This window comes from Capricornis sumatraensis, chromosome 4 (assembly GCF_032405125.1).
Source record: "Capricornis sumatraensis isolate serow.1 chromosome 4, serow.2, whole genome shotgun sequence".
Lineage (NCBI taxonomy): Eukaryota > Metazoa > Chordata > Mammalia > Artiodactyla > Bovidae > Capricornis > Capricornis sumatraensis.
The window spans coordinates 87,768,479-87,795,252 of record NC_091072.1 but is presented as its reverse complement, the minus strand read 5'-3'; the positions used below and the strand labels follow the sequence as shown (position 1 = coordinate 87,795,252).

Below are 26,774 nucleotides of genomic sequence, written 5' to 3'. Positions count from 1 at the left end.
TTGAAAACAGCTGTTTACAAATTCTTTGTAGATACCGCTTTTGAATTTTTGGTCTTTCATATTCAATTTACATTTTTGAGTTAGCATATCTGACAATTAGTAGCTCTGCCTCAGTGATTTTTTTTTTTTCTTCTTTTAATATGTCTGAGGTTTACAGTGCTTAGTCATTTTTGGTCTTGTTTATCTCTAGCCAGGTTAAGAAATAAGCTCTGTTAATTTTTTGCTCTAATGTAAAAAAGCAAATTGTTAGAGCATGCATGAAATTGGAGGACTGAAGGACCAAGGCATCCAGAAAGTTGACAATTTGTTGCTATTCTTCATTGGGGTAAATTTTAATGGACTATTGCATCTGTTTACAATTCTAAGATTATATGATGTATTCACATCCTATGGCATAGGAATAAACCTCATAAACTGAATAAATAGCAGCTATATAAATAAGCATTTGGAGGAGAGGAATTTGAAATTAAATGACTGGATCTGAATTAGCTGAACATTTCTAAGATTAACAGGAGAATGTTTATTTAAAAGAAAAAATATGTCAGTTCGGGACTGCATTTATTTGTCCACTCCATTTTTATTCATTATAACTTTCTTCCTATGTTTGTGGTCTGGCGGACAGTTTTAATTGCAAAGGAAAAGGTTTTCATATTTAATAACTTCTGTCTCAAATAAAGTATGTCTGCCAGTCCAGCCTTTCCTAGATGGTTAAGAGGAAGATCAATTAGAATATTTAAAGTACTTTTGATTTTGTTTTCTATGTATCATATTGGATATTTTTGCTGCTGTTCATTTGTTTACATGTTAGTAATTATGACGGCTTTTGGATAATTCCACTCTAGAGGGAGAACTGGTGGGCGGTCCTTCCTGTGACACGACCCTTGAGTGACAGTTCTATTTGATTGCCTCCAGTACTGTGAGGAAAGGACACGACTCTATGGTGAGGACTGATGGACATACATTATCTGAGAAAAGAAACTACCAGGTAAGATCAATTTTTTTTTCTTATTTTCTATTGGTCATATAGTTACATGAACTGCTTAATATGTTGTATTTAATTGGAATCAGCAGGTTGGATACACCTGAGTTTGAAAAATTGGAGTTATAATTTTAAGAATATGCATGTTGGTTTAGACAGATGAAATAGTTGGGAACATTTTTCAGACTAAACCATGCTTATAATAAATGTATATTGTTACAGATGATGTACATACATTTCTATAATAAATATGTATATGTTCTTTTAGTGTCAGCATAAATTTCCTGGTGTGTATATATATGTCAAAACTTAGATTATCTAATACACAGTTTATGACTTCATGGCTGGATTCAGAGTTAGTGTTCCATAAAATGTTGATTGCCTTTACACATATTCTTCCTGTAAGACTAAGCCTGAAGTTTTGGACTATATTCAGGGTACTATAGCATCACAGAGATGTAGACACAGTTGGTTAGAGTATAAAAGAAATAGAGATCAGGGTACTCAGACACTCAAATTGTATTGAATTAGCTTATCTATTATCATTAGATTGCTTTCCTTAAAATACTGAATTCTTGCTCTCTATTTACATAGTTAATATTATCCATCCTCTACTAAATATGTAAGGATGCTGAAAGGATAGTTGAAATGTAATATTCCTGTTTCTTTCTGAGCTTTGAAAAGAAAGTGAATTTTAAAGATAGTACTATTAAATAGTGATTTTTTAAAAAACCCGTAACATTTGAGTTTAATTTTCTCAAAGAAAATGTTTTATTAACTTGCTAATAATTTAATGTCAAATTATGTAGTGATTCAGAATAAGCAATAGTTCATAACTCAAGTAGGAATAAGCTTTAGGCTTCTTTCACAAATACATATCCAACCTCCCTCTGCCCCTTACCACCAGGTGTTATTCTCTGCAGGCTGTGAAGGCAACTAGTGTGATAGTAGCAGCTTTGTTAACTAGCCATTTATCTTTCTAATCATTAATTTTAGTCTGGTTAGTCTTTTCTTCCCTCAGATTGGAAAAGTGAACAGTGGAGAAAATTCATGGTGAAATAACAAAGAACCTTTCTTTGAACACAAGACTTAGGTCCTATACATAATGAAAAATAGAGTCATATTTAACCTTTCTAGAATTTGACCCAATTTTATGTCTGAAGTTTCTTGCCAGATTTTTACAATTTAATAAGCCAAAGTAAGCGGTGGCTATGCAGAAGCAGTTCTCCCTGTAACCTTTTCTGCCCTGAATTGCTCTTATAGACTTGATCAGCATGGCCTTTGTTCATTAATTACACTAGCTGTGACTCCTCCTACCTCACAACCACTTCCAACTACCTTGACTCATAAAAGATTTCATTGGTTATACTACTTGGGTTGTTCTGTATTTTGATAGATTATGCTGGGTTTTTTTTTTAAGAATATCATAATTCTAGATTATGTGGCTTTTCAGTATTCATAATCCAGTTTGTAAAATGTAAATATAGAAGTTTTGTATCATCACACAGTGTGATTAATTTACTTTATGAAATGATATTAATAGAGAATTCCAAATTTTACACGTAAGAATAAAATCAGATTATTATACATGAAGAGATTTCCTAGTTTCTGTTTATTCTGCTCTAAAAAAAATTGTCCACACTGTTTCAGTCACATTATTATAAATAATCCAGGCTTTTTAGCTTATGAGAAAATTCCTTTTTAGTTAGGGTTTTTCTGCCTGAAAATATTTTTCCTTTTCTTTTTACTTAGTGACAGTCAGTGCATGTTGGAATATTCTTGGAAACAGTTGTTTAAATTTCTATTGTAAAATTATTTTATTTTTAAAAGCCTTTTCTGAAAAGTACATATATAGAAATATAAATTCTGGTCTGATAATTATGATGATATACTAATTACATATGGGAAATTCAAAGGAATAGTAGATAAATTACTACTGTATTGGTAGCACTTAGAGTCTGTATATGTATGCTGAGATGAAATGATTTGGATTTTTTTAAATTCCATGTTTGTGGAATTTTATTTGTTGTTTTTCATGGATAAAGTAGGATTTCTTTGTATTCATGTTTATACCTATTTTAATTTATCTTGTTTAAATTTATCTTTGAGGCCTTTTATTTTTGGAATGCAGTTGATGTCTTATAGTGATATGTAAGCATTCTGATAATAATAAGCATATGTTCCAGAATTTAATAAAAAGGATAATACTTTGCCAATTCTTATTTCATTGTGGACTTGATTAAAGACTTAGGAACTCATTTGGGAAGGTGCATTTCCTCAGCTTTGTGCTAAAACTTAGTGACTTTCAAATGGGCATTGGTTGAAGTATTGATTTTTCTACTGCTATCTGCTTTTTGTGTTTTATTTCTTAACTAAAATTTGAATAGAGTATTTGAAGTTTATTTAGATGGACAGACTGCTGTACAGACAGGACAATTTAATCATATAAATGGTTTACAGTTTATTCTTAGAAGAATTGTCAAGCTTCTTCCAAGGAAATATAACTCCAATTTTTGGCTAGAATTTCTTATCTTCCTCTAATTTACATAATTTATTCCAACTATGAGCACAGATCTAATCATACTGACTACCAGGTTTACTTACCAGTGCCTATTCCCCTTTCTAATACAATAAAGATGAGCTCCTAAACCTTACATATAATCTTTGTACATTGTAATCCCACATGCCTTTATTTCCATTGTCTTCTCTGTTTATAGTGAGTTTTTCCATGAGTAATATAAAACTACTTTTAAATCTCCCTGCAGTGCACTTTTACATGAATGCCTTTACTTGTTTGGGTTCCTCTTTGTGTGATGCCTTTTCTTCCATCAGTGCTTTCAGAAGCCATTCAAAGTGATGGCCTTCAGCATTCCTTTCCCTTGCTTTCATAACCTTTGTATCTATTTCTAGTTTAGTGTGTACCGTGACAAACTGAAGTTATGTTTATTTTTTCCTTGTCTTGCTGTAGCCCCATGCTGCCCAATACCATAGGTACTAGCCCCATAAGTGGTATTTCAGTTGAGTTCAGTTCAGTCGCTCAGTCGTGTCCGACTCTTTGCCACCCCATGAATTGCAGCACGCCAGGCCTCTCTGTCCATCACCAACTCCCGGAGTTCACTCAGATTCACGTCCATCGAGTCAGTGATGCCTTCCGGCCATCTCATCCTATGTCGTCCCCTTCTCCTCCTGCCCCCAATCCCTCCCAGCATCAGAGTCTTTTCCAATGAGGCAACTCTTGAGATGAGGTGGCCAAGTACTGGAGTTTCAGCTTTAGCATCATTCCTTCCAGAGAAATCCCAGGGCTGATCTTCAGAATGGACTGGTTAAATTCATGTAAATAAAATAAAATAAAATAATTTAAATTCTTAGTCATGTCAGCCATGTTGCAAATGCTTAATAGTTGCATGGTATTAATGGCTACCATATTGAACAGTGCAGATACAGAACTTTTCCATTATTGTAGAAAGTTGTATTGGACAGTGTTTCTGTATATTAAGCTTCTTGAAAACTGGAGCCATATTTATTGATATTTTGGTACTGCCAGTACCAAATGGTTTCAGTTGCATAATAGGTGTTCAAAGGCATATTGTTGTAATAAAATTAAAGAAGGAAAGAAGTTAACAGAAATTGCACAGTGTGCTGAGGGAAATGCTACATATATATATCCAGTATTTTTAGGATATTACCTTTTTTTAATTTGAACTTAGTGATCATGTCATATGTTGGCTAGTTCAATGTATATTATCTATAAACTAGATCTAATGCATCCCAGTCTGTATGTCCCTTAAGAATACCTCATAATCTAAAATACCACATTAACTTTGTGAAATATGTCATGTCAGAGAGCAAACGATGGCAGTGATTGTATTACTGGTTCCTCCTCTCTTCCCCTTCCATTAAATATTTTATTTCCATTTTATTATTTTTTAATTACACAGCTATAGAACGTAAAAGTTTGTAATTTTACTGTTAACAATTTAGTATGTCTTTTTTTTCTAGTAATTCTACAGGTGCAAATATGATTTGTTATCGTTTTTAACAAATATACATATTTCAGCAGCTTGCATATTGTACCTAATGTAGATGTTTCCATGCCCCACCCTTCAACTTGCCTCCTTCCTCGTAAGTACTTACTAGTTTGAATTTTGTTTCATCCTTTTTGTTTGTATATTTTTGTTACATACATAGTTCAGTATACAGGTGCATCTTTATTGTGTGTCAGTTTTTTAGGAAGTGGTACCCTATATTCTGTTATTTTGAATAGAAAATAATAAATTTCCAGCCCACCTCAAACCATAAACAGTTTCCCATATATTATGAAAACAACACCTATCTGACAGTTCAGATCAGCATTTCAGATATCTGACAATTCTGCATAAGGAAAGCATTTAAAACACAAGTTACCTAATTATTTAACAATTGATGGTGCACATACAAATGCATCTAGTAGGTGAGCTTCCACTCAGTATACAAGAGTATTGTACAATAATGAATACAAATTAATATTTTTCTTTTTATTTACTGCAGTGAAAATGTAAATGAGCCGTGGTATACTCTATTTCCTTTATTGTAAGTTATAACACAGTATTGGAAATTTTTGTCTTTCTGCTATCAGGATGCATCTTACAATGGATGGTGTCTTAGAGCCGTCTAGTAGCTTATAACCTTTTCTTGATAACTTCTTATATGATGGAAAACAGCACTAGCATCAAAGCATTTTAGAATCTGTTATGTTAATGTTACAGATACATAATATAAAGAATTTAAAATGAAAAAGAATTTTTGAAAAATGAATATACTTAGCAGAGAATTGTCAGAATAGATATAGTGCATAGAGCAGAAGGATGAAGGTTTCAGTCATTGTTGCTCTTTGGCATCGGGTTGAGGGGAGCAAGAGTGAGCTGAGGAAGGAATTCATTCAAAAATAAATAAAATACCTGAAGCCAGTGAACTGGTTCACAGTTCATTGCTCTTGAAAATCTTGGAAACTAATGGCTGTAGCCACAGATGAAGGATGGGGAGTAAAAAAAACCTCAAATTGCGTGACTATTAAGTTTTCTTAATTTGCAGTTAACATAATTCCTGCCAAAATGAGATTGCTTTCGAAGTTACATTTAAAATGCAATGCTTCTGTTCATTTCATGATCATATTAACAGCCACAAAAGTTATTTTGACTCCACGATCTAAATATTGGTTTAAAATAAATTTTTGACATTGATTTGTCATTTATGGCTCCCTTTCTTCCTCTGGCCAACCAAAGACATCCACTGAATTCCCAAGTTCCTCATTGGTTGGCTTATTATGTGATGCTAACAGTTTTGCTCTTTCTTTGAATGTGTATATTCTGATACTCTCTTACTCATCTTATGAAATCATCAAATGAGGTGAAATTTGCTTTCCAAAAGGCAGGTTTCATTAAGATATGTGGTTTTATGGAACCCGTGGTATCTTAGTAATTTTTTCACGGTGCCCCTCGGCCAACAGAAATCTTAAAAGTTTCATTAAATTAAATAGCTAGGTCTAAACACTCACATAGTTCATATGGTATCTGACAGATACTGCCTTGTTTCCCAAGAAGATTTAAAATACCTGGCAGCATCCTCATGTGTTCATTGTGGTGTTTCTTTGGGAATTTAGTTCTAGGCTTTTGCATATGAAAGAATTGTGTTCTCTTTCAGAAATACATTTTACGTTGAAGTGATTTGCCCAATCATGAATATGGAATATGTTCATGATTAAATAGCAAAGTAAAACATTAATGTAGATACTTCTGTCAATCAGAGAAAGTATAGAAGCAGTTACTTTTTTTAAACTGAAGTATAAATACAGTTGATTTACAACGTTAATTATTGCTGAACAACAAAGTGATTCAGTTGTACATATATACATTCTTTTTTAAAATATTCTTTTTAATTATGGTTTATCATAGGATATTGAATATAGTTCTCTGTGCTATACAGTAGGATCTTATTCTTTATCCATTCTGTATATAAAAGCTTACATCTACCAATTCCAACCTCCCTTTCCATCCCTCCCCTCCTCCCCTCCACCTTGGCAACCACCATCTGTTCTCTGTATCTGTGAATCTGTGATTCTGTTTCATGGATAGGTTCATTTGTGTCATATTTTAGATTCCATGTATAAGTAATACCTTGTAGTGTTTGTCTTGCTCTTCCTGATTTATTTAGTATGATAATCTCTAGTTGCATCCGTGCTGCTGCAAATGGTATTATTTCATCCTTTTTTTTATGGCTGATTAGTATTCCTTTATGTATATGTACCCCATCTTTATACATTTATCTGTTGATGGATAGATGTTTCCATGTCTTGGTTATTGTAAATAGTGCTGGTGTGAACATGGGAGTGCATGTATCTTTTTGAATTGCAGTTTTGTCTGGGTATATGCCCAGGAGTAGGATTCCTGGATCATATGGCAACTCTAGTTTTAGTTTTTTTGAGGAACCTCTATAGTGTTTTCCATAGTGAGTATACTAATTTATATTTTCACCAACAGTGTGAGAGGGTTGGTTCCCTTTTCTCTGTACTCTCTTCAGCATTTATTATTTTTGTTTTTAGAGTTTGCAGACTTTTCATATGTATATAAATATATATATACACACCCGCATATATATATATACTTTTATTCATTTATGGGTGTGCTAGGTCTTTGTTGCTGCAGGGTTTTTTTGGGTCTTAGGCTAGGCTGCGGCAAACATAGCTACTCTCTAGTTGCAGTTGTCGGCTTCTCATTGTGGTGGCTTCTCTTGTTGTGAAGCACAGGTTCTAGGGCCTGTAGGCTTCAGTAGTTGCAACATGTCAGCTCAAGTTGTGGCTCATGGTCTTAGTTGTTTCGCCACATGTGGGATCTTTCCAAATCAAGGCTTGAACCTATGTCTCCTGCATTGGCAGGCAGATTCTTTATCACTGAACCACCAGGGAATCCCTATCATTTATTTGTAGGCTTTTTAACGATTGCCATTCTGACTGGAGTGAGACAGTACCTTATTGTGATAATTGGTGATGTTGAGCATCCTTTAATGTGCCGATGGCCCATCTGTATGTCTTCTTTGGAGAAATGTCTGTCTAGTTCTTTTGCCCATTTTTTGATTGGATTGTTTTGTTGTTGAATTGTATGAGTTGTTTGAATATTTTGGAAATTAAGCCCTTGTTGGTTGCATCATTTGCAAATATTTTCTTCCAGCCCCTAGGTTGTCTTTTTGTTTTGTTTATTTTATGGTTTCATTTGCTGTTTCATTTGCTGTGTAAAATAAGCTTGATTAGGTCTCATTTTGTTTTGGGAGACTGACCTAAGAAAACATTGGTGCAGTTACTTTTTAAAATATAGTCTCAGCAGGGATTGAGAAGATGTAAGAAACGTTTAACAAGGATCTAGAAGAAATAAAAGAGAGTCAGTCAATAATGAATAATGCAATAACTGAGATCAAAGGCACTCTGGAGGGAACCAAGAGTAGAATAACTGAGGCAGAAGATAGGATAACTGAGGTGCAAGATAGGAATGGTGGAAATAAATGAAGCAGAGAGGAAAAAAGAAAAAATTAAAAGAAATGAGGACAACCTCAGAAACCTCTGGGACAATGTTAAACGCCCCAACATTCGAATCATAGGCATCCCAGAAGAAGAAGACAAAAAGAAAGGCCATGAGATAATACTTTAGGAGACAATAGTTGAAAACTTCCCTAAAGTGGAGAAGGAAATAGCCACCCAAGTCCAAGAAACCCAGAGAGTCCCAAACAGGATAAACCCAAGGCGAAACACCCCAAGATGCATTTTAATCAAATTAATGAAGATCAAACACAAAGAACAAATATTAAAAGCATCAAGGGGAAAACAACAAATAACCCACAAGGGGATCCCCATAAGGATCACAGCTGATTTTTCAATAGAAATTCTTCAGGCCAGAAAGAAATGGCAGGACATACTTAGAGTGATGAGAGAAAAACCTACAACCCAGATGACTGTACCCAGCAAGAATCTCATTCATATATGAAGGAGAAAGCAAAAGCTTTACAGACAAGCAAAAGCTGAGAGAATTCAGCACCACCAAAACAGCTCTCCAACAAATGCTAAAGGATCTTCTCTAGACAGGTAACACAGACAGGGTGTATAAACTCTAACCCCAAACAACAAAGTAAATGGTAACGGGATCATACTTATCAGTAATTACCTTAAATGTAAATGGGTTGAATGCCCCAACCAAAAGACAAAGACTGGTTGAATAGATACAAAAACAAGACCCCTATGTATGCTGTCTACAAGAGACCCACCTCAAACCTAGGGACACATACAGACTGAAAGTGAAAGGCTGGGAAAAGATATTTCACACAAACGGAGACCAAAAGAAAGCAGGAGTAGCAATACTCATATCAGATAAAATAGACTTTGAAATAAAAGCCCTGAAAAGAGACAAAGAAGGACACTACATAATGATCAGAGGATCAATCCAAGAAGAGGATATAATAATTGTAAATATATATGCACCTAACATAGGAGCACTGCAATATGTAAGGCAAATGCTAACAAATATGAAAGGGGAAATTAACAGCAACACAATAATAGTGGGGGACTTTAATACCCCACTTATCCCTATGGATAGATCAACTAAACAGAAAATTAGCAAGGAAACACAAACTTTAAATGATACAATGGACCAGTTAGACCTAATTGATATCTTTGGGACATTTCACCCTGAAACAGTGAATTTCATCTTTTTCTCAGGTGCACACAGCACCTTCAACCAGGATAGATCACATCCTGGGCCATAAATCAAACCTTGGTAAATTTAAAAAAAAAATGAAATCATCTCAAGCATCTTTTCTGATCACAGTGTGGTAAGATTAGATATCAACTACAGGGAAAAAAGAATATTAAAAATACAAACATATGGAGGCTAAACAACACACTTCTGAATAACCAACAAGTCACAGAAGAAATCAAAAATGAAATCAAAATATGCATAGAAACAAATGAAAATGAAAACACAACAACCCAAAACCTATGGGATTCAGAAAAAGCAGTGCTAAGGGGAAGGTTCATAGCAATACAAGCCTATCTCAAGAAACAGGAGAGAAATCAAATAAACAACCTAACTCTACACCTAAAGCACCTAGAAAAGGAAGAAATGAAGAACCCCAAGGTGAGTGGATGGAAAGAAATCACAAAAATTAGGGCAGAAATAAATGCAAAAGAAACGATAGCAAAAATCAACAAAGCTAAAAGCTGGTTCTTCGGGAAGATAAATAAAATAGACAAACCATTAGCCAGACTCATCAAGAAACAAAGGGAGAAAAATCAAATCAATAAAATTAGAAATGAAAATGGAGAAATCACAACAGACAACACAGAAATACAAAGGATCGTAAGAGACTGCTGTCAGCAGTTGTATGCCAATAAAATGGACAACTTGGAAGAAATGGACAAATTCTTAGAAAAGTGTAACTTTCCAAAACTGAACCATGAAGAAATAGAAAATCTTAATAGACCCATCACAAGCACAGAAATCACAACCATAATCAGACATCTTCCAATAAACAAAAGCCCAGGACCAGACAGCTTCACAGCTGAATTCCACCAAAAATTTAGAGAAGAGCTAACACCTATCCTACTCAAACTCTTTCAGAAAACTGCAGAGGAAGGTAAACTTCCAAACTCATTCTATGATGCCATCATCATCCTAATACCAAAACCAGACAGAGATGCCACAAAAAAACTACAGGCCAATATCACTGATGAACATAGATGCAAAAATCCTTAACAAAATTCTAGCAATCAGAATCCAACAACATATTAAAAAGATCATACATCATAACCAAGTGGGCTTTATCCCAGAGATGCAAGGATTCTTCAATATCCGCAAATCAATCAGTGTGATACACCGCATTAACAAATTAAAAGATAAAAACCACATGATTATCTCAATAGATGCAGAGAAAGCCTTTGACAAAATTCAACATCCATTTATGATAAAAACCCTCCAGAAAGCAGGCATAGAAGAAACATACCTCAACATAATAAAAGCCATATATGATAAACCCACAGCAAACATTATCCTCAATGTTGAAAAACTGAAAACGTTTCCCCTAAAGTCAGGAGCAAGACAAGGATGCCCACTCTCACTGCTACTATTTGACATAGTTTTGGAAGTTTTGGCCACAGCAATCAGAGCAAAAAAAGGAATACAAGGAATCCAGATTGGAAAAGAAGAATTAAAACTCTGACTGTTTGCAAATGACATGATCCTATACATAGAAAACCCTAAAGACTCCACCAGAAAATTACTGGAGCTAATCAATGAATATAGTAAAGTTGCAGGATATAAAATTAACACACAGAAATCTCTTGCATTCCTATACACTAACAATGAGAAAACAGAGAAATTAAGGAAACAATTCCATTCACCATTGCAACGAAAAGAATAAAATACTTAGGAGTCAATCTACCTAAAGAAACAAAAGACCTATATATAGAAAACTATAAAACACTGATGAAAGAAATCAAAGATGACAAAAATAGATGGAGAAGTATACCATGTTCATGGAGTGGAAGAATCAATATAGTGAAAATGAGTATACTACCCAAAGCAATCTATAGATTCAATGCAATCCCTGTCAAGCTACCAGTGGTATTTTTCAGAGAATTAGAACAAATAATTCCACAGTTTGTATGGAATTAGAAAAAACCTCAGATAGCCAAAGCAATCTTGAGACAGAAGAATGGAACTGGAAGAATCAACCTGCCTGACTTCAGACTATACTACAAAGCAGTAGTCATCAAGACAGTATGGTACTGGCACAAAGCCAAAAACATAGATCAATGGAATACAATAGAAAGCCCAGTGATAAATCCATATACCTATGGACACCTTATCTTTGACAAAGGAGACAAGAATATACAATGGATTAAAGACAATCTCTTTAACAAGTGGTGCTGGGAAAACTTGTCAACCATTTGTAAAAGAACGAAACTAGAATACTTTCTAACACCATACACAAAAATAAACTCAAAATGGATTAAAGGTCTAAATGTAAGATCAGAAACTATAGAACTCCTAGAAGAAAACGTAGGCAAACCACTCTCTGACATAAATCATAGCAGGATTCTCTATGATCCACCTTTCAGAGTAATGGAAATAAAAGCAAAAATAAACAAATGGGACCTAGTTAAACTTAAAAACTTTTGCACAATGAAGAAAACTATGAGCAAGGTGAAAGATAGCCTTCGGAATAGGAGAAAATAATAGCAAATGAAGCAACTGAGAAAGAATTAATCTCAAAAATATACAAGCAACTCCTGCAGCTCAATTCCAGAAAAATAAATGACCCAATCAAAAATGGGCCAAAGAACTAAACAGACATTTCTCCAAAGAAGACATACAGATGGCTAACAAACACATGAAAAGATGCTCAACATCACTCATTATCAGAGAAATGCAAATCAAAACCACAATGAGGTACCATTTCACGCCAGTCAGAATGGCTGTGATCCAAAAGTCTATAAGCAATAAATGCTGGAGAGGGTGTGGAGAAAAGGGAACCCTCTTACACTGTTGGTGGGAATGCAAACTAGTACAGCCACTATGGAAGACAGTGTGGAGATTCCTTAAAAAACTGGAAATAGAACTGCCTTATGACCCAGCAATCCCACTACTGGGCATACACACCCAAGAAACCAGAATTGAAAGAGACACATGTACCCCAATGTTCATCACAGCACTGTTTATAGTAGCCAGGACATAGAAGCAACCTAGATGTCCATCAGCAGATGAATGGATAAGAAAGCTGTGGTACATTTACACAATGGAATCTTACTCAGCTATTTAAAAGAGTGCATTTGAATCAGTTCTAATGAGATGGATGAAACTGGAGCCTATTATACAGAGTGAAGTAAGTCAGAAAGAAAAACACCAATATAATATATTAATACATATATATGGAATTTAGAAAGATGGTAACGATGACCCTATATGTGAGACAGCAAAAGAGACACAGATACGAAGAACAGACTTTTGGACTCTGTGGGAGAATGTGAGGGTGGAATGATCTGAGAGAATAGCATCGAAACATGTATATTATATGTGAAACAGATCGCCAGTCCAGGTTTGATGCATGAGACAGGGTGCTCAGGGCTGGTGCACTGGGATGACCCTGAGGGATGGAATGGGGAGGAAGAGTCAGGATGGGCAACACATGTACACCCATGGCTGATTCATGTGAATGTATGGCAAAAACCACTGCAATATTGTAAAGTAATTAGCCTCCAATTAAAATAAAAAAAAATATTGTCTCAGACCTTACTTAGGTCTGGAGTGATTGCACTGAGGGTGAAACTTAGTTTTTTGCTTTTTATCTCTCTGAATTCCCACATGAAAATAGAACAACTAGATAGAAAATCAAAACCCATGAAAACATTTGTAACAAAAGCTAGAAATGAAGTATGTCCATGAACCTCAAAATACAAGCAGATGAAAGATTAACAAAAGACTTAAATTCATCAGTTTTTATGCATAAGAAAGTAGAAACATTGGGGTGTCTGGACCTGAGCATAGAAGCACCTCAAAGTGGTGAGCAACCTGTTTGAAAGTGTAAGTGTAATTAGGCCTTTTGAAATTGGGGAGTTTCTGCCTGCTTGATTGGATCAGTGTAAAGGACCTGTGCTCAGGCCTGCAGTGTCTTGAGTCCCCCAGCTCTGAGCTCTCAAGACTTACCTGCTAAGGCTCGCTTTTAGGACCCATTGAGAAGCTTCTGGGAGTGGAACCAAAATTGAGGAGCATAGGGGCAACAGAGATAGAGGAAAGAAAAAGAGGAGATAAAAGTGGGAAAGGGGAACAGAGTGGGAGAGGGAGATAAAAGAAAACCTTACAAGACACGCCATTGTACTTTTAGAGACTGCATAAAAATAGAAGGAGCTTTATGACCTTAGAGAAGTTTTCTGAACTATGTCATAGCCTTGAATTTTATGAAAATTAGGTTCACAAAAGATCTTCTAGGAATATGTTTAGATGTGCTTATACCAACTTTGAGTCCCATCTGACATTTAATAATGTCACATTAAAAATTTTTCAAATTTATTGAGATTGTGTTGGAGACATATTTCCTTATTGAAATTAAGTAAATGAAGATATTGTCATATCTTTTTAAAGATTTTTAGTTTTGTCTTCCATATTCTTCTGAGATTGATTTTTTTTTTTTAATATGGTGTGAGGAGACCAAATTCCTTTTGTTAGCATAAAGATAATCAGTTATATTAACATCATGTATTGATCTTGTTCGGCCTTCCTCCTAATCAGCAGTGAAAGTGAAGTCGCTCAGTCGTGTCTGACTCTTTATGACCCCATGGACACCAGGCTCCTCTGTCATGGGATTTCTAGGCAAGACTACTGGAGTGAGTTGCCATTTTCTTCTCCAGAGAATCTTCGTGACCCAGGGATCGAACCCAGATCTCCCGCATTGTAGACAGACACTTTACCGTCTGAGCCACCAAGGAAGTCAGTCAGCAGTACTTTGCTATAAATCAGTTTGATTTTAATCATGGATCTGTTTCTTATGTCTTTATTTGGTTCCTTTGATGTGTTTGTCTCTGCCTGCACCAGTATCCCATTTTCTTTTACTATAGCTTTGCATCAGATATTCATGTCTGTCTCTCCACTTTGGTTTTTATTATTGTCTTAACTTCTTGGCCTTTGTTCAATGACAGATTTAGAATTGAAAAGAAATGTATTGTGTTACAAGTGGAATTTTATTACCTTCATTTTTATTTGGGAAAAATTTGACATATTTATGATATTCTTCCTCTCTCTGAATTCATACACTGAGGTCTTCTATATTTTCACTCAGTAAATTTTTATTTCTTTCAAAAGATTTTTTTAAGCAGTGGACTTATAAATCTTTAGTCAGGGTTATACATAAGTACTTTTTGTTTTTTTGTAAATAATATTTTTAAAATTATATTTAATAGATGTCACTGTTATATTGACATACATTTGACTTTTAAACTTGATTATTGTATCCATTAGTTAATGTTACTGAAATTTTATTCTTATAACTTATCTGTGGGTTCTTTGGGGGCTTTTGTGTAAATAAATATATTATCTGTAGGCTACATTTTTGATACTTTATATTTTTTATGACTTGGATATCTTTTCAGAACTCACTTGTATTTTTGATACAATATTGAATAGAAGTGTTAATAGTAGAACTCTTTTCTCTTGTTACTTGTCCTACAAGCTTTAAGTTGTCAGTAAATAAGATATTTGGTGCAGGATTTTTTTTTTTTTGGTAGATATGCTTTATTAGGATTAAGAAATTACTCATAATGCTACCTTCTTATATATATATTTTTTCTCTTTAGCACCTTTTTTATCGTTAAGGTTTTTTATTGTGTGCCTTTTCCTCTTAATTTGTCACCCTTGCTAGGGATTTGTAACTTTGTAATCAACTTCTAGCTTCATTTACCTATATTTTAAATTTATTTTTTGTTTTATATTCATCAGTTTATGCTCTTCACTAAGTTATTTCTTTTTATTCTTTTAGGGCTTGTTTTACTGTTCTTTAATCTTAAGTGTTTTTAATTTTCTAACCTTATGAGGTTTTTCTTATTATCTTCCTATTGCTGATTTCTCATGTATTCCACTGTAGCTAGAGAATGTGGTCAGTATGATATCAATTATTTATATACTTGAACAAAATGCATATTGACCAGGTGGCAGGTATATTGCTGTTTCCATGAGACCAACTTTGTTAATCTTGTCCGTATCTTTTGTACCTGCATATTTATCATCATTATTCACATTTTTACCATTATTTATTTTTTTGTTTAGATTTTGACTCCAGCAGTTGAAAGTTGACACAGATCATTCTAATGTTTCTTGTTTCTGCTGGTTCTCACTTACGGTACCTTGATTCTTTGTATTTGTGTGTAAGTTGCCATTTTATGTTTCTTAAAAACCTGTGGGATTTCTTTGAGGAATGGATGAAAGGACATTTTTCCCAAGGGGATTTGCCTATGCTTCTGCCAGTGCCTAAGGCACTACTGAATCCAGGCCCAATTCAAAATAAAATGTTGGTTTGAAGTTGTAGTCCGTACAGGCTGCCTTGGCTATAAATTCTCAGAAGAGATTGCTTTACCTGCTTCTGTGAGCATCAAATTTAGTTAGGGCCATCAAGAATTTTTGATGCATTCTTCACTAAGGGGTTTTAAGTTACCTGCTTTATGAGAAGTCTTTTAATAGCTTTCTACCTTGAGCAAATTCCTGTTTGGAAATGTAAGCATTTTTGGGGGGTTTGCTGAATTTCCCTCTTCCCCATCTTCCATGGTCAAAGTTCATTTAAAAATCAGAATGTAATCTCTGCTTTAGATTTCACTAATATTTTCTTCACACTGTATCCCTACCTGAGAATAATGCTTGGTATCTGCTTAATAAATGTTTGTTGTTGGCTGAGTATTTTGTGGAGCATTTTTAGGTGGTTTTGAGTGAAGCAATTTTTTTAAATAGTCTGCTAGACTGCCAGAAGCCTATTTATTTACCATTCTCTAGGTCTCAGTGGGAATTTACTTCTTAAGAGAAACAATTGTTTCAATTTCTGTGACATATTCTCATTGTTTACTGTAATTTGGTGGGGAGGGCTTAGCGTTACTTCTGCTTTTTATTATTACCAGTAATTGAAAATGTTTGGTATTTTCTTTCTCTTTCCGTTGCTTCTCTTCCTTTTTTTTAAACTTTCCTCTGCTTTTCCTTCCAGGTCCTTCCCTTGCTTGCCTCCTTCCTTCACTCCTTTTCTTTTCTTTTTCCTTCCTTCACTTCCTTATAGTATTATCATTTTCCTTCTAATTGAAGGACTTAAAATTTTTTTAAAGCTTTTTAAGTTATGTGTAACACAGACAAAATTAAAGTCATTAAACTTTTGCTTTTAAGAATTTTGCACGTTGTGATTCCTTCTGCTGCCTTTCACCTTACCTTAGTTCCTTGAAAGTTTGCATTTTAAAAGAACGCTCACCTAACCTACGGTTGTCGTGTCAGTTCATAGTTCTTTCAGTTGAGCTGCTTTGGTCTCCACTTGAATATTAACATACTGATGACTTCAAAAATTCCCTACCTGTAATCTTTAGGATCCAGTTTCTTCAGTTTGTTACTGTTCAGTCGCTAAGTTGTGTCCTTCTTGTGTCCTGTTTGTGACCCCATGAACATGCCAGGCTTCCCTGTCCTTCACTATCTCCTGCAGTTTGCTCATACTCATGTCCATTGAGTCAGTGATGACCATCCAACCATCTCATCCTCTGTTCCCCCCATCTCCTCCTGCCCTCAGTCTTTCTCAGAATCAGGATCTTTTCCAGTGAGCCAGCTCTTTGCATCAGGTGGCCAAAGTATTGGAGTTTCAGCATCAGTCCTTGCAGCGAATATTCAGGGTTGATTTCCTTTAGGATTGACTGATTTGATCTCCTTGCTGTGCAGGCGACTATTAAGCAGTTTACTTTAGGGCAACTTTTAGGGTCAGAATCGATGGATCTACCTGGTTCTTAATTTCACATGCTCTCTAAGTATAAATTCAAGTCATATTCACCCTAATCACATCCTATCATAGGGTAGACCTTTGGGATATTCCAGTATCTTAAGATAAAAAAATTTGACTACTAGATCTTTCATACTTTAGTAGCATCTCGTCTTATAATTCTTTCCTACAAACAGTAAAACAGACCACATATTTATACCATGAGGGTTTTCCAGCAATGTGAATCTATAGAAAAAGCTCCATTGGGATAGACTTTGACCTAAAAAAGTCAGTCTATCCCGATGGATAAACTTGGTTAATACATTTCTGATGGTGATGAATTCTTTTAGGTTTCGTTTATGTGAAAAAGTTTTTAATTCACTTTTATTTTTGATAAAGTTTATGCTGGATGTGGAATTCAGAGTTGACAGATTTTTGTTTTAATGCTTTGAAGATTTTGCTCCACTGTTTTCTAATTTAGACCATTTCTGCAAAAAACCTGCTGTTGTTTTATCTTTGGCCCTCTTTGCATACTGTAACTTTTTCTCTGGCTACTGTTAACATTGTTTTGGTCATTCAGTTCAGTTTAGTTCAGTCACTCATCAGTCTCTCAGTTGTGCCCAACTCTCTGCAACCCCATGAATCGCAGCACGCCAGGCCTCCCTGTCCATCACCAACTCCTGGAGTTTACCCAGACTAATGTCCATCGAGTCAGTGATGCCATCCAGCCATCTCATCCTCTGTCGTCCCCTTCTCCTCCTGCCCCCAATCCCTCCCAGCATCAGGGTCTTTTCCAATGAGTCAACTCTTCACATAAGGTGGCCAAAGTTTCAGCTTCAGCATCAGTCCTTCCAATGAACACCCAGGACTGATCTCCTTTAGGATGGACTGGTTGGATCTCCTTGCAGTCCAAGGGACTCTCAAGAGTCTTCTCCAACACCATAGTTCAAAAGCATCAATTCTTCAGCGCTCAGTTTTCTTCACAGTCCAACTCTCACATCCATACATGACCACTGGAAAAACCATAGCCTTGACTGGACGGACCTTTCTTGGCAAAGTAATGTCTCTGCTTTTGAATATGCTATCTAGGTTGGTCATAACTTTCCTTCCAAGGAGTAAGCGTCTTTTAATTTCATGGCTGTGATCACCATCTGCAGTGATTTTGGAGCCCAGAAAAATAAAGTTTGACACTGTTTGCACTGTTTCCCCCGTGATGGGACGAGATGCCATGATCTTCGTTTTCTGAATGGTGAGCTTTAAGCCAACTTTTTCACTCTCCTCTTTCACTTTCATCAAGAGGCTTTTTAGTTCCTCTTCACTTTCTGCCATAAGGGTGGTGTCATCTGCATATCTGAGGTTATTGATATTTCTCCTGGCAATCTTGATTCCAGCTTGTGCTTCTTCCAGCCCAGCGTTTCTCATGATGTACTCTGCATAGAAGTTAAAGAAGCAGGGTGACAATATACAGCCTTGACACACTCCTTTCCCTACTTGGAACCAGTCTGTTGTTCCATGTCCAGCTGTAACTGTTGCTTCCTGACTTGCATATAGGTTTCTCAAGAGGCAGGTCAGGTGGTCTGGTATTCCCGTCTCTTTCAGAATTTTTCACAATTTCTTGTGATCCACACAGTCAAAGGCTTTGGCATAGTCAATAGAGCAGAAATAGATGTTTTTCTGGAACTCTCTTGCTTTTTTGATGATCCAGTGGATGTTGGCACTGGATTTGATCTCTGCTTCCTCTGCCTTGGTTTTACACATTTAACTATGATATATCTTGGTATAGTTTTCATGTCTTATGCTTGAGATTCATTGAACCTTTTCAGTTTGTGAATTTATAAGTGTCTGAATCAAATCTGGGATTTTTATTAAGAATTTTTATTGGAGTATAATTGACTTTAAGTGTTGTGTTAGTTTCAGGTGTATAGCAAAGTGAATCAGTTGATATTTTTATTCTATTTTTGTAAATATTTACTCTGTACCTATTCAACCTTGGGGACTCCAATTATACATATATTAAATCACTTGAAGTCCCACAGCTTACTCTTGCTCTGTTCAGTTTTTAAAATATTTTTTTTCTCCATGTGTTTAGGATGGTTTTTTATATCTGTGTTTTTAAAAGTTCACCAGTCTTTTCTTTATCATGCCAGTTATTCTTCCCTTTACATACAAAACATAACAGCTCTATAATGTCATTGTTAATTCTGTCACCTGTACCATTTCTGGGTCTGTTCTCTTGTTGGTTCCCCATTATGTATTTTATTATGTTTTTGCACAGCCAGGAAACTTCTGCTTGGATGCCAGTTCTTAGAATTTTTAATCTGTTTTTATTTTTTTTTATTTGTTAGTGTTCTTGAGCTTTCTTAGTTACTTAGAAGCTTTTTGAGCCTTTTGAGACATTCTTCCTCTCTCCCCTCCCCCTTTTTAATGGTAAGTTTTGTTACAAAGGACCACAGTAGCTTTTAGTCTAGGCTAATTGTTCCCACATACTGAGACTGTATTCTTCTGAGTACTCTATCTGATGCCCTGTGAATACGTTTTTCTATTTTGGCGTAGGGAACAGTTGTGTGAGCCTAGAGATTATTTGTGCTGTCTCTGTTCCCATCCTCTGCATGCATGCATATGCACAGATGACCAAAGAGGAACCCTTTCCAGATTTCTCTAATGCTTTCTCTTTGCAGCTCTCTGCTACTTGGTGCTCTAGCTGCCTTCTCAGCTACACTTCCTCAATTCACAGAAATTTCTGGCCTTCACCAGGACTCCCTCTCCTTGTATTGAAACTTGGTATTATAATTTGGAAACTCCCCCATTCAGTAAGCAGGGACAGTTGTAGGGCTCATATCAGTTATTTCTCTTCTCTTAGGGGTTCTTGTTTTATACCACTTTATGTCCTATGTCTGAAAACTATTGGTAAATATATTTTACCCATTTTTAAAAATCCATTTTAAAAGTTGTTTCAGGTGACTTGGGAGCAAGGGGAGCCCTACTCCTCCATCTTGGTTGGAAGTAGAAGTTCTACTAAATATTAAAAGGTTTCATCTTTTAAAAAATTTTTATTTTGGTTAAGAAGATGGATGAAAAATCATTCTTGAGACTGAGAAAATAAGCTTTTAAGTTAGTGTTGAGTCAAGGCTTGAATACTTTTTATTGTGTAAGACACTATGTGAAATGCAATCCGAAGAAATATCAGACTTGTTCTCAGCACTTAGCATCATTTTTGAAGAAACATCAAACAGTACAAGTCAGTAAATAACTTCCAATTCATATATGGAGTCATCAGAGCTGTGATTCTGTTTTACCTAAATCTAAAAATAGGATGATTTCCCCGTCAGTTCCCTCCCTTAAGATTCCCTGGAATCTAGTACACTTGTAAATATGGTTGTTGTGCTTAGTCTCACAGTCTTGTCTGACTGTTCACAATCCCAGGGACCATAGCCCATCAGGCTCTTTTGTCCATGGAATTTTCCAGGCAAGAATACTGGAGTGGTTGCCATGTGCTACTCCAGGAGATCTTCTTGACCCAGGGATCAAACTCAAGTCTCTTGCATTTCCTGCATTGGCAGGCTGATTCTTCACCACTGAGCCACCAGGGAAGCCCAGTAGACTTGTAATATAATGACCATTTATCTTCTCAACTGAGGTCATAATTTTATTAATTAGTATTCCTTATTCTGTCACATAGAATATTATATTATCTCTTCATTGTTTAATCTGCCTCAGTAGATTAAAGGTATTATAGTAAATGTGTATAATGATGTATAGTAATGAAAATAGGAAGATTTTTTTTTTCTTAGGAAAAAGAGAAGATCTTTCTTATTTAGGGCTGGAAGTACTGATAGAGACTGCTTGGGGCATATGACATTTTAAAAGTGCTCTTTTCTACTGGGATAAGAGTAGTGTAATGAAACTGAAAGAATGTATTGTTATAGATTAAAAGACTCTTGGTTTTAAGACATTATTTTTCACTTTCTGTCTATATCACTTTGGGTCAGTTAGGTTACATCTTTGACACTTGAGTTCATGTTTGAGAATGAGATCTTTAAAAGATGGTTTGTCTACTTACAGAAACATTTTGATGAACAAATACAGTGTAAAAGAAATGAAGAAAATAGAAAATCATCATTAAACCATCACAGTGATAGGTGCTGTAGGCAGTATCCATGGATGAATGCTCAAATTAGTGAGCCAAAAATTTAAGGACAGACATTTGCATGATCTAAAAGTACTTTTTTCAGAATATTTACTGTTTTCAAAAGGAAAATAACGAGTTACAATGGAGAAAACTGGCAGATACACCATTTTAACCAAGATCAAGGTTAGTATCACTTGTAATAAGACATTTTATCATCACATGCATGCATATATTGGAATACATCCATCATATATGGTGCACTTGAGGACATGTCACATTTGTGGTAATGTGTCTTTAAAAATGTATGACGTCAGTCTAGTCATGACAAAACATCAGTCCTACCCAAGTTGCAGGACGTTCTGTAGTGTTAGCTGCACTGGTATGACTGAAGACATCAGTGTTGTGAAAGACTGACGTAAAGTCCGTGGTTGCAGAAGACCAAGGAAGCGTAAAACTAAATATAATGTCTACCCTGGTATAGAAAAAGGAAGTTAGTGGGAAACTGGTGAAATCTGTGTGAAGTTGTTAGTTAATAGCTAATTTCTTAGTTTTGATACTTGTCCTAACAAGATGTTACCACTTGAAGAAAATGGGGCATATGGGAACTCTGTCCTATTTTTACAGCTCTTTTGTGACTCTAAAATTATTTCTAAAAAAGTAAAGTGATTACGGTGTTTGTGGACAGTGTGTTAACTTGTAGTTGAGTTAGCCTTGTCATTGGAAGGACCTTACTTTGTTAGTGTGTGACGTTTATTTCTCTGCAGCAATTCAGTTTTTCCACAGGTAGTATCAAAGTGCAGTGGACAGGGTGATTCTTAGATCTGATGGTGTTCTGTAAGCAAGATAAGGAAAGAAAGCTGAGGATCCCACAGTTCAGAATGTGGGTCTTTACTTCATCTCTCAATTTTCAAGCCTCACCCTTACCTATACTTTGGCCAGCTTCTAAAATTTGAAGTCTGTCCACTTGGGTTTTTCTGGAAAATAAGCCTTTTGTATCTCATTTGGGCTGCAAGAACTGGGTATTCATAATAACTGTGATAGAGAAATATTTTCAGTCTGATGAGAGTATGTAGACCCTACCCTTCTGTGCCTCAGTTTGAGGTAAAAGTACATCTTATAGAGGTTTTGTTATGATTAAGTGAGGTAATATGTATAAAGTGCTTTGAGCAGTGCTTACCATTTAGTAAACACTCAGTACATGTTAGTGCATATATGTTAGTGCATATTTGTACCAGGCCCACTGTGTTATACTGTTCTAGCAGTAAATGGTTCAGCTAACTTTAAGGAGTATATATTCCCATGGACTACAGTGCAACCCAGTGGCTCTGAGTAGTATAATTCTTCTAGGGGGATTTTTTTTTTTTTTTGCTAGAAAAATCTGAAATACTCATGAAGCAACTTTTTTTAAGAAGACAATCTAACTTGAGAAAAAGTTTAAGAAATAGAAGAATAATTTTAAATCCTGAAGTTTTTATTTACTTCTCATGGTGTGGCATTCTAACCACTGAAGGTGTCTAGTAGGTATTTTGGAAGTGGTTGTCAATTTCAGTGGAAAAAGGCATAAAACAGTTTTATTCATATGTTTCAGAAATACAAAAATTAATTTTTTACATAATTCCATTACTTTTTAAAATAATTGTTGTCCTCGTAAAATTTTCACATGTGCTGTAAGCACTGCATTCATTGATGGGTTCCTGTCAGATAACACAGGTAACAGCATGTGTGGAGTAAGAGGAGGACACATGCATGTATGGGCCTATTCAGAGCCAGGCACTGTTCCAGATTCTGCAGAGACAAAAGTGAGCAAAGAAACAAAAATAAATTCTCAAGGAGTGGATGTTTTAGAGCATAGGCAGACTTTAAACAAAACAGATAAAATGCATTGTGTGTTATATGTTGACACATATAGGAAAAGGGGTAAAGGGTGCCAAGGGATTAGGGCAAAGGATAGTATAATCTAAAATAGAATAGACAAAGAAGTCCTCACTGGGATGGCTCAGTATCCGAAGTAAAGTGAGCCAAAGCCATGTAGCTACCTGAGAAGAAAGCTTTCCTGGAGTATGCAAATACAAAAGCCTGAAGTCAGGAGTATGCCCTTTGATTTTGAGAAATATCAAGGGGAGCAGGGCAGTGTGGCAGGAATGGTGGGAGGTTAGAGGTAATGAAGGGTAAGTTCACTAAGGCCTGGAGGCCAGAGTAGTACAGGAAGACTGTAAATGTGTTCTCTTCTTTACTCACTTTGATTTATGATGTTCTTTGTTCTGAGCATCTAATGGATAAAGTATATAAGGGTATAAATGTAACTATTTAGCACATAGTAGATGTTTACTGAATAATGTTTACTGAATTAATATGGCAGGCTGTTTAGAAGTATTTTAAAGGTCCTGTGTTCCCTTGCTAAAGGGATGCTTTTCATTTTTAATTGCTTCATATGAAATAATTTGGGATTCTTTAACTTCAGTGAATTTAGTTTACAATTTTTTTTTTTTTTTTACCCCCCCAGGCTCTTTTGTCCATTGGGTTCTCTAGGCAAAAATACTGGAGTGTGTTGCCATTTCCTTCTCCTAGTTTACAGTTTTATAGTATGTGACACCTTCAGTAATATTTATGTTACTAAATAGATGTTATCTTTAAATAAATGAACATCTTCTATTAGCTTTATTAGTCATAATTATCAGAATCTAGTTTCCTTTGCATTGATAGTTTACTTTCTATTTTATAAAATGAGGATTCTTATTCTCATAAAAGTCACATTTAAGTCCTATATTTAGATTTATTTCTCTAAAAGTCTAATTTTTTATCATCTAGTTTGATTAGAGTTATATTAGTTAAAGGGGGTCCTTATTTGCTTTTATCAGAGTGGAACACTTTTAAGAACTTAGTTTCCTCCCAGGAATTTTTTTTTTTTTTTGCCACTTTGTACAACTTGTAAAATCTTAGTTCTACAACTAGAAATAGAACTGGGGCCCCAGCAGTGGAAGTGAAACTCCTTAAACACTGGACTGCCAGGAAATTCCTCCAAGGAATATCCTTACACCAAAAGTTATCCATGGGTTTTAAAAAGGTCACTAGTCTACTTTTCGGAGAAGGCAATGGCACCCCACTCCAGTACTCTTGCCTGGAAAATCCCATGGACAGAGGAGCCTGGTAGGCTACAGTCCATGGGATTGCAAAGAGTCGGACACGACTGAGTGATTTTACTTTCATGCATTGGAGAAGGAAATGGCAACCCACTCCAGTGTTCTTCCCTAGAGAATCCCAGGGATGGGGGAGCCCGGTGGGCTGCCGTCTGTGGGGTCACACAGAGTTGGACACAACTGAAGTGACTTAGCAGCAGTAGCAGCAGTCTACTTTTAGGAATTTAAATACATCTAAGTAGCCTGGCTGTCATTTTGCTGGTTGATGATGTTAGTAGTAATGTGTTTGAGAGCCTTAAATGTTGAACGCTTAGGAGAGCAAGAAAATATCCAAGGGGCAGATAGGCAGAGTATTTTAACGTATTGTCTTGGACGTTTTTATGCTGGCCAGGTAAGCCCTATCCTCATTTTCTGTGTACAAGTTTGTAGGACTTCGCCTCCCACCCTCTGTTTTGATGAGCACTTTGAATCAGTCTGAGAGGTGAATCGGGGGTTGGGGAATAATAAAGATGTGAACAGGGAGTCATAATGTTGAAACTGGACATTCAGATCTTTATAGCATGATTTCCTTATTTTTCAAAGAGCAGAAGAATCCCATCGTTTATCATGTTCTGGTTGGACTCCTTTCTTATCGTTTGCTGGAGTTTGAACTTCAGAGCTATGGTGTCAACCCTGCTGTAGTGTCTCAGGGGAGCTCCTAGTGTGGGGCTGGTGCCATGGCTCACCCTCCAACCTTTCCTTCTTCACTTCAGCCTCCAGCTCTGAGCTTTCCAATCCCCAGAGTAGCAAATGTTGAAAGAAGTTGCACAGGTAAGTATGTGGTGGGAAAGGCTGGGGGAAAAAACGGTAGTGTCATCAGTATTTTAAGGGTGGATGTTGGGCCATTTTACCAGTGAGTCATTTTGTTAGTTTAAAAATATGATGCTTCTTAAAATTATTTTTCATAACATTACCTCATTAATTATTAAACAAAATCCTAATGTGTTCTAAGAAATAATTTTTTTCTTATTGGATGTGAAAGAGGGACAACCTTAAACTGAATAAATCAAAAATATTATAATACAAAGGAAGGGTGTTAGATTGTTTTAAACTTCATATTCTCCACAAAGTATTGCAGGACCAAAACTGGTTTTCAGAAAAGAAGCTAAGAGAAGTCAGGGAAAGCATACATACATAGAGTTAAAATTTTGCCATGTTTAGCTTGGTATCAGAAGGAGGCAAATTTTAGTTTCCTTCTGGTAGCTGTAGACATGCTGTCCTTCCCTTTCCCAAAGTTCTAGTCAGGTAGCTATATATTTTTAAAATTTGCAGGAATAGAAACTTGAAACATCTTTTTCCTTGAAATCTAGACAGGAAGACTGAAACTTTTCTACCCATCTCTAGGTTTGAGGTTAATAAAAATAAGTATAGAAGCAGCACAATACTCAGTACACTAAGTTTAGCCAATACTTGAGTAGCAAGTTCACCAAATTTTGTGTGTGTGTAAAATGCCAACACTCTTGGCATTTTCTACTTGCCTTTCTTATATCTAAAATCATGATCTAACAATGCAGGTTTTTTTCTTAATGCATACTTTTTAGAAATAGTTCTGTGGCAGTATAGCCCTGGGTCTGCACTTTATTATCATTTTAGGTTTTTGCTTCTCAGAAAGCCTTCAAAAATTGTTCTTTAGTTCTTTCATATCTATACCACGTGATTTTTATTCATGTGATTTCTAAATTCTTTATCCATACTTAGATGTGCAAAATTATACCCAGGAAAAATAGAATTAATTTGGCCTGTGATTGCTAACATTTCTTCAAAGAAAGTATGTCAGGTTTAAAAAGGTTGGAGCACCAGGTATTTGGCATTTCGCATCTCAGAGCAGGGTCACAGAATCCTCAACAGTTTATCTCAAGTTCCAGGGTTTCTTAAATCTACTAGGAGGCTTATAGACATCCATATCTCCCAGCAAAGCAGACCATATGTCCAGTATCTTTTGAATTCCCTTCCTCTCCCGTTTATTAGAGCTCCCTACCTCTGACCC

At 35.7% G+C, this 26,774-nt stretch overlaps 1 protein-coding gene across 3 annotated transcripts in view; it reads left to right on the top strand.

The window, feature by feature from the left end:
• The window catches only part of CNOT2 (CCR4-NOT transcription complex subunit 2), a 126,101-nt gene that overhangs the window by 43,725 nt on the left and 55,602 nt on the right, over positions 1 to 26,774 (top strand). The window contains exons 1-2 of one of the 3 annotated variants that reach the window (XM_068969831.1): positions 930 to 985; positions 25,501 to 25,558. In XM_068969831.1, the coding sequence (XP_068825932.1) occupies positions 25,538 to 25,558 (21 nt within the window). In that variant the 5' untranslated portion in view covers positions 930 to 985; positions 25,501 to 25,537. Of the gene's footprint in view, positions 1 to 842; positions 986 to 25,500; positions 25,559 to 26,774 lie in introns of those variants that run through there. The other 2 variants (XM_068969828.1, XM_068969830.1) reach the window with 2 other exon arrangements.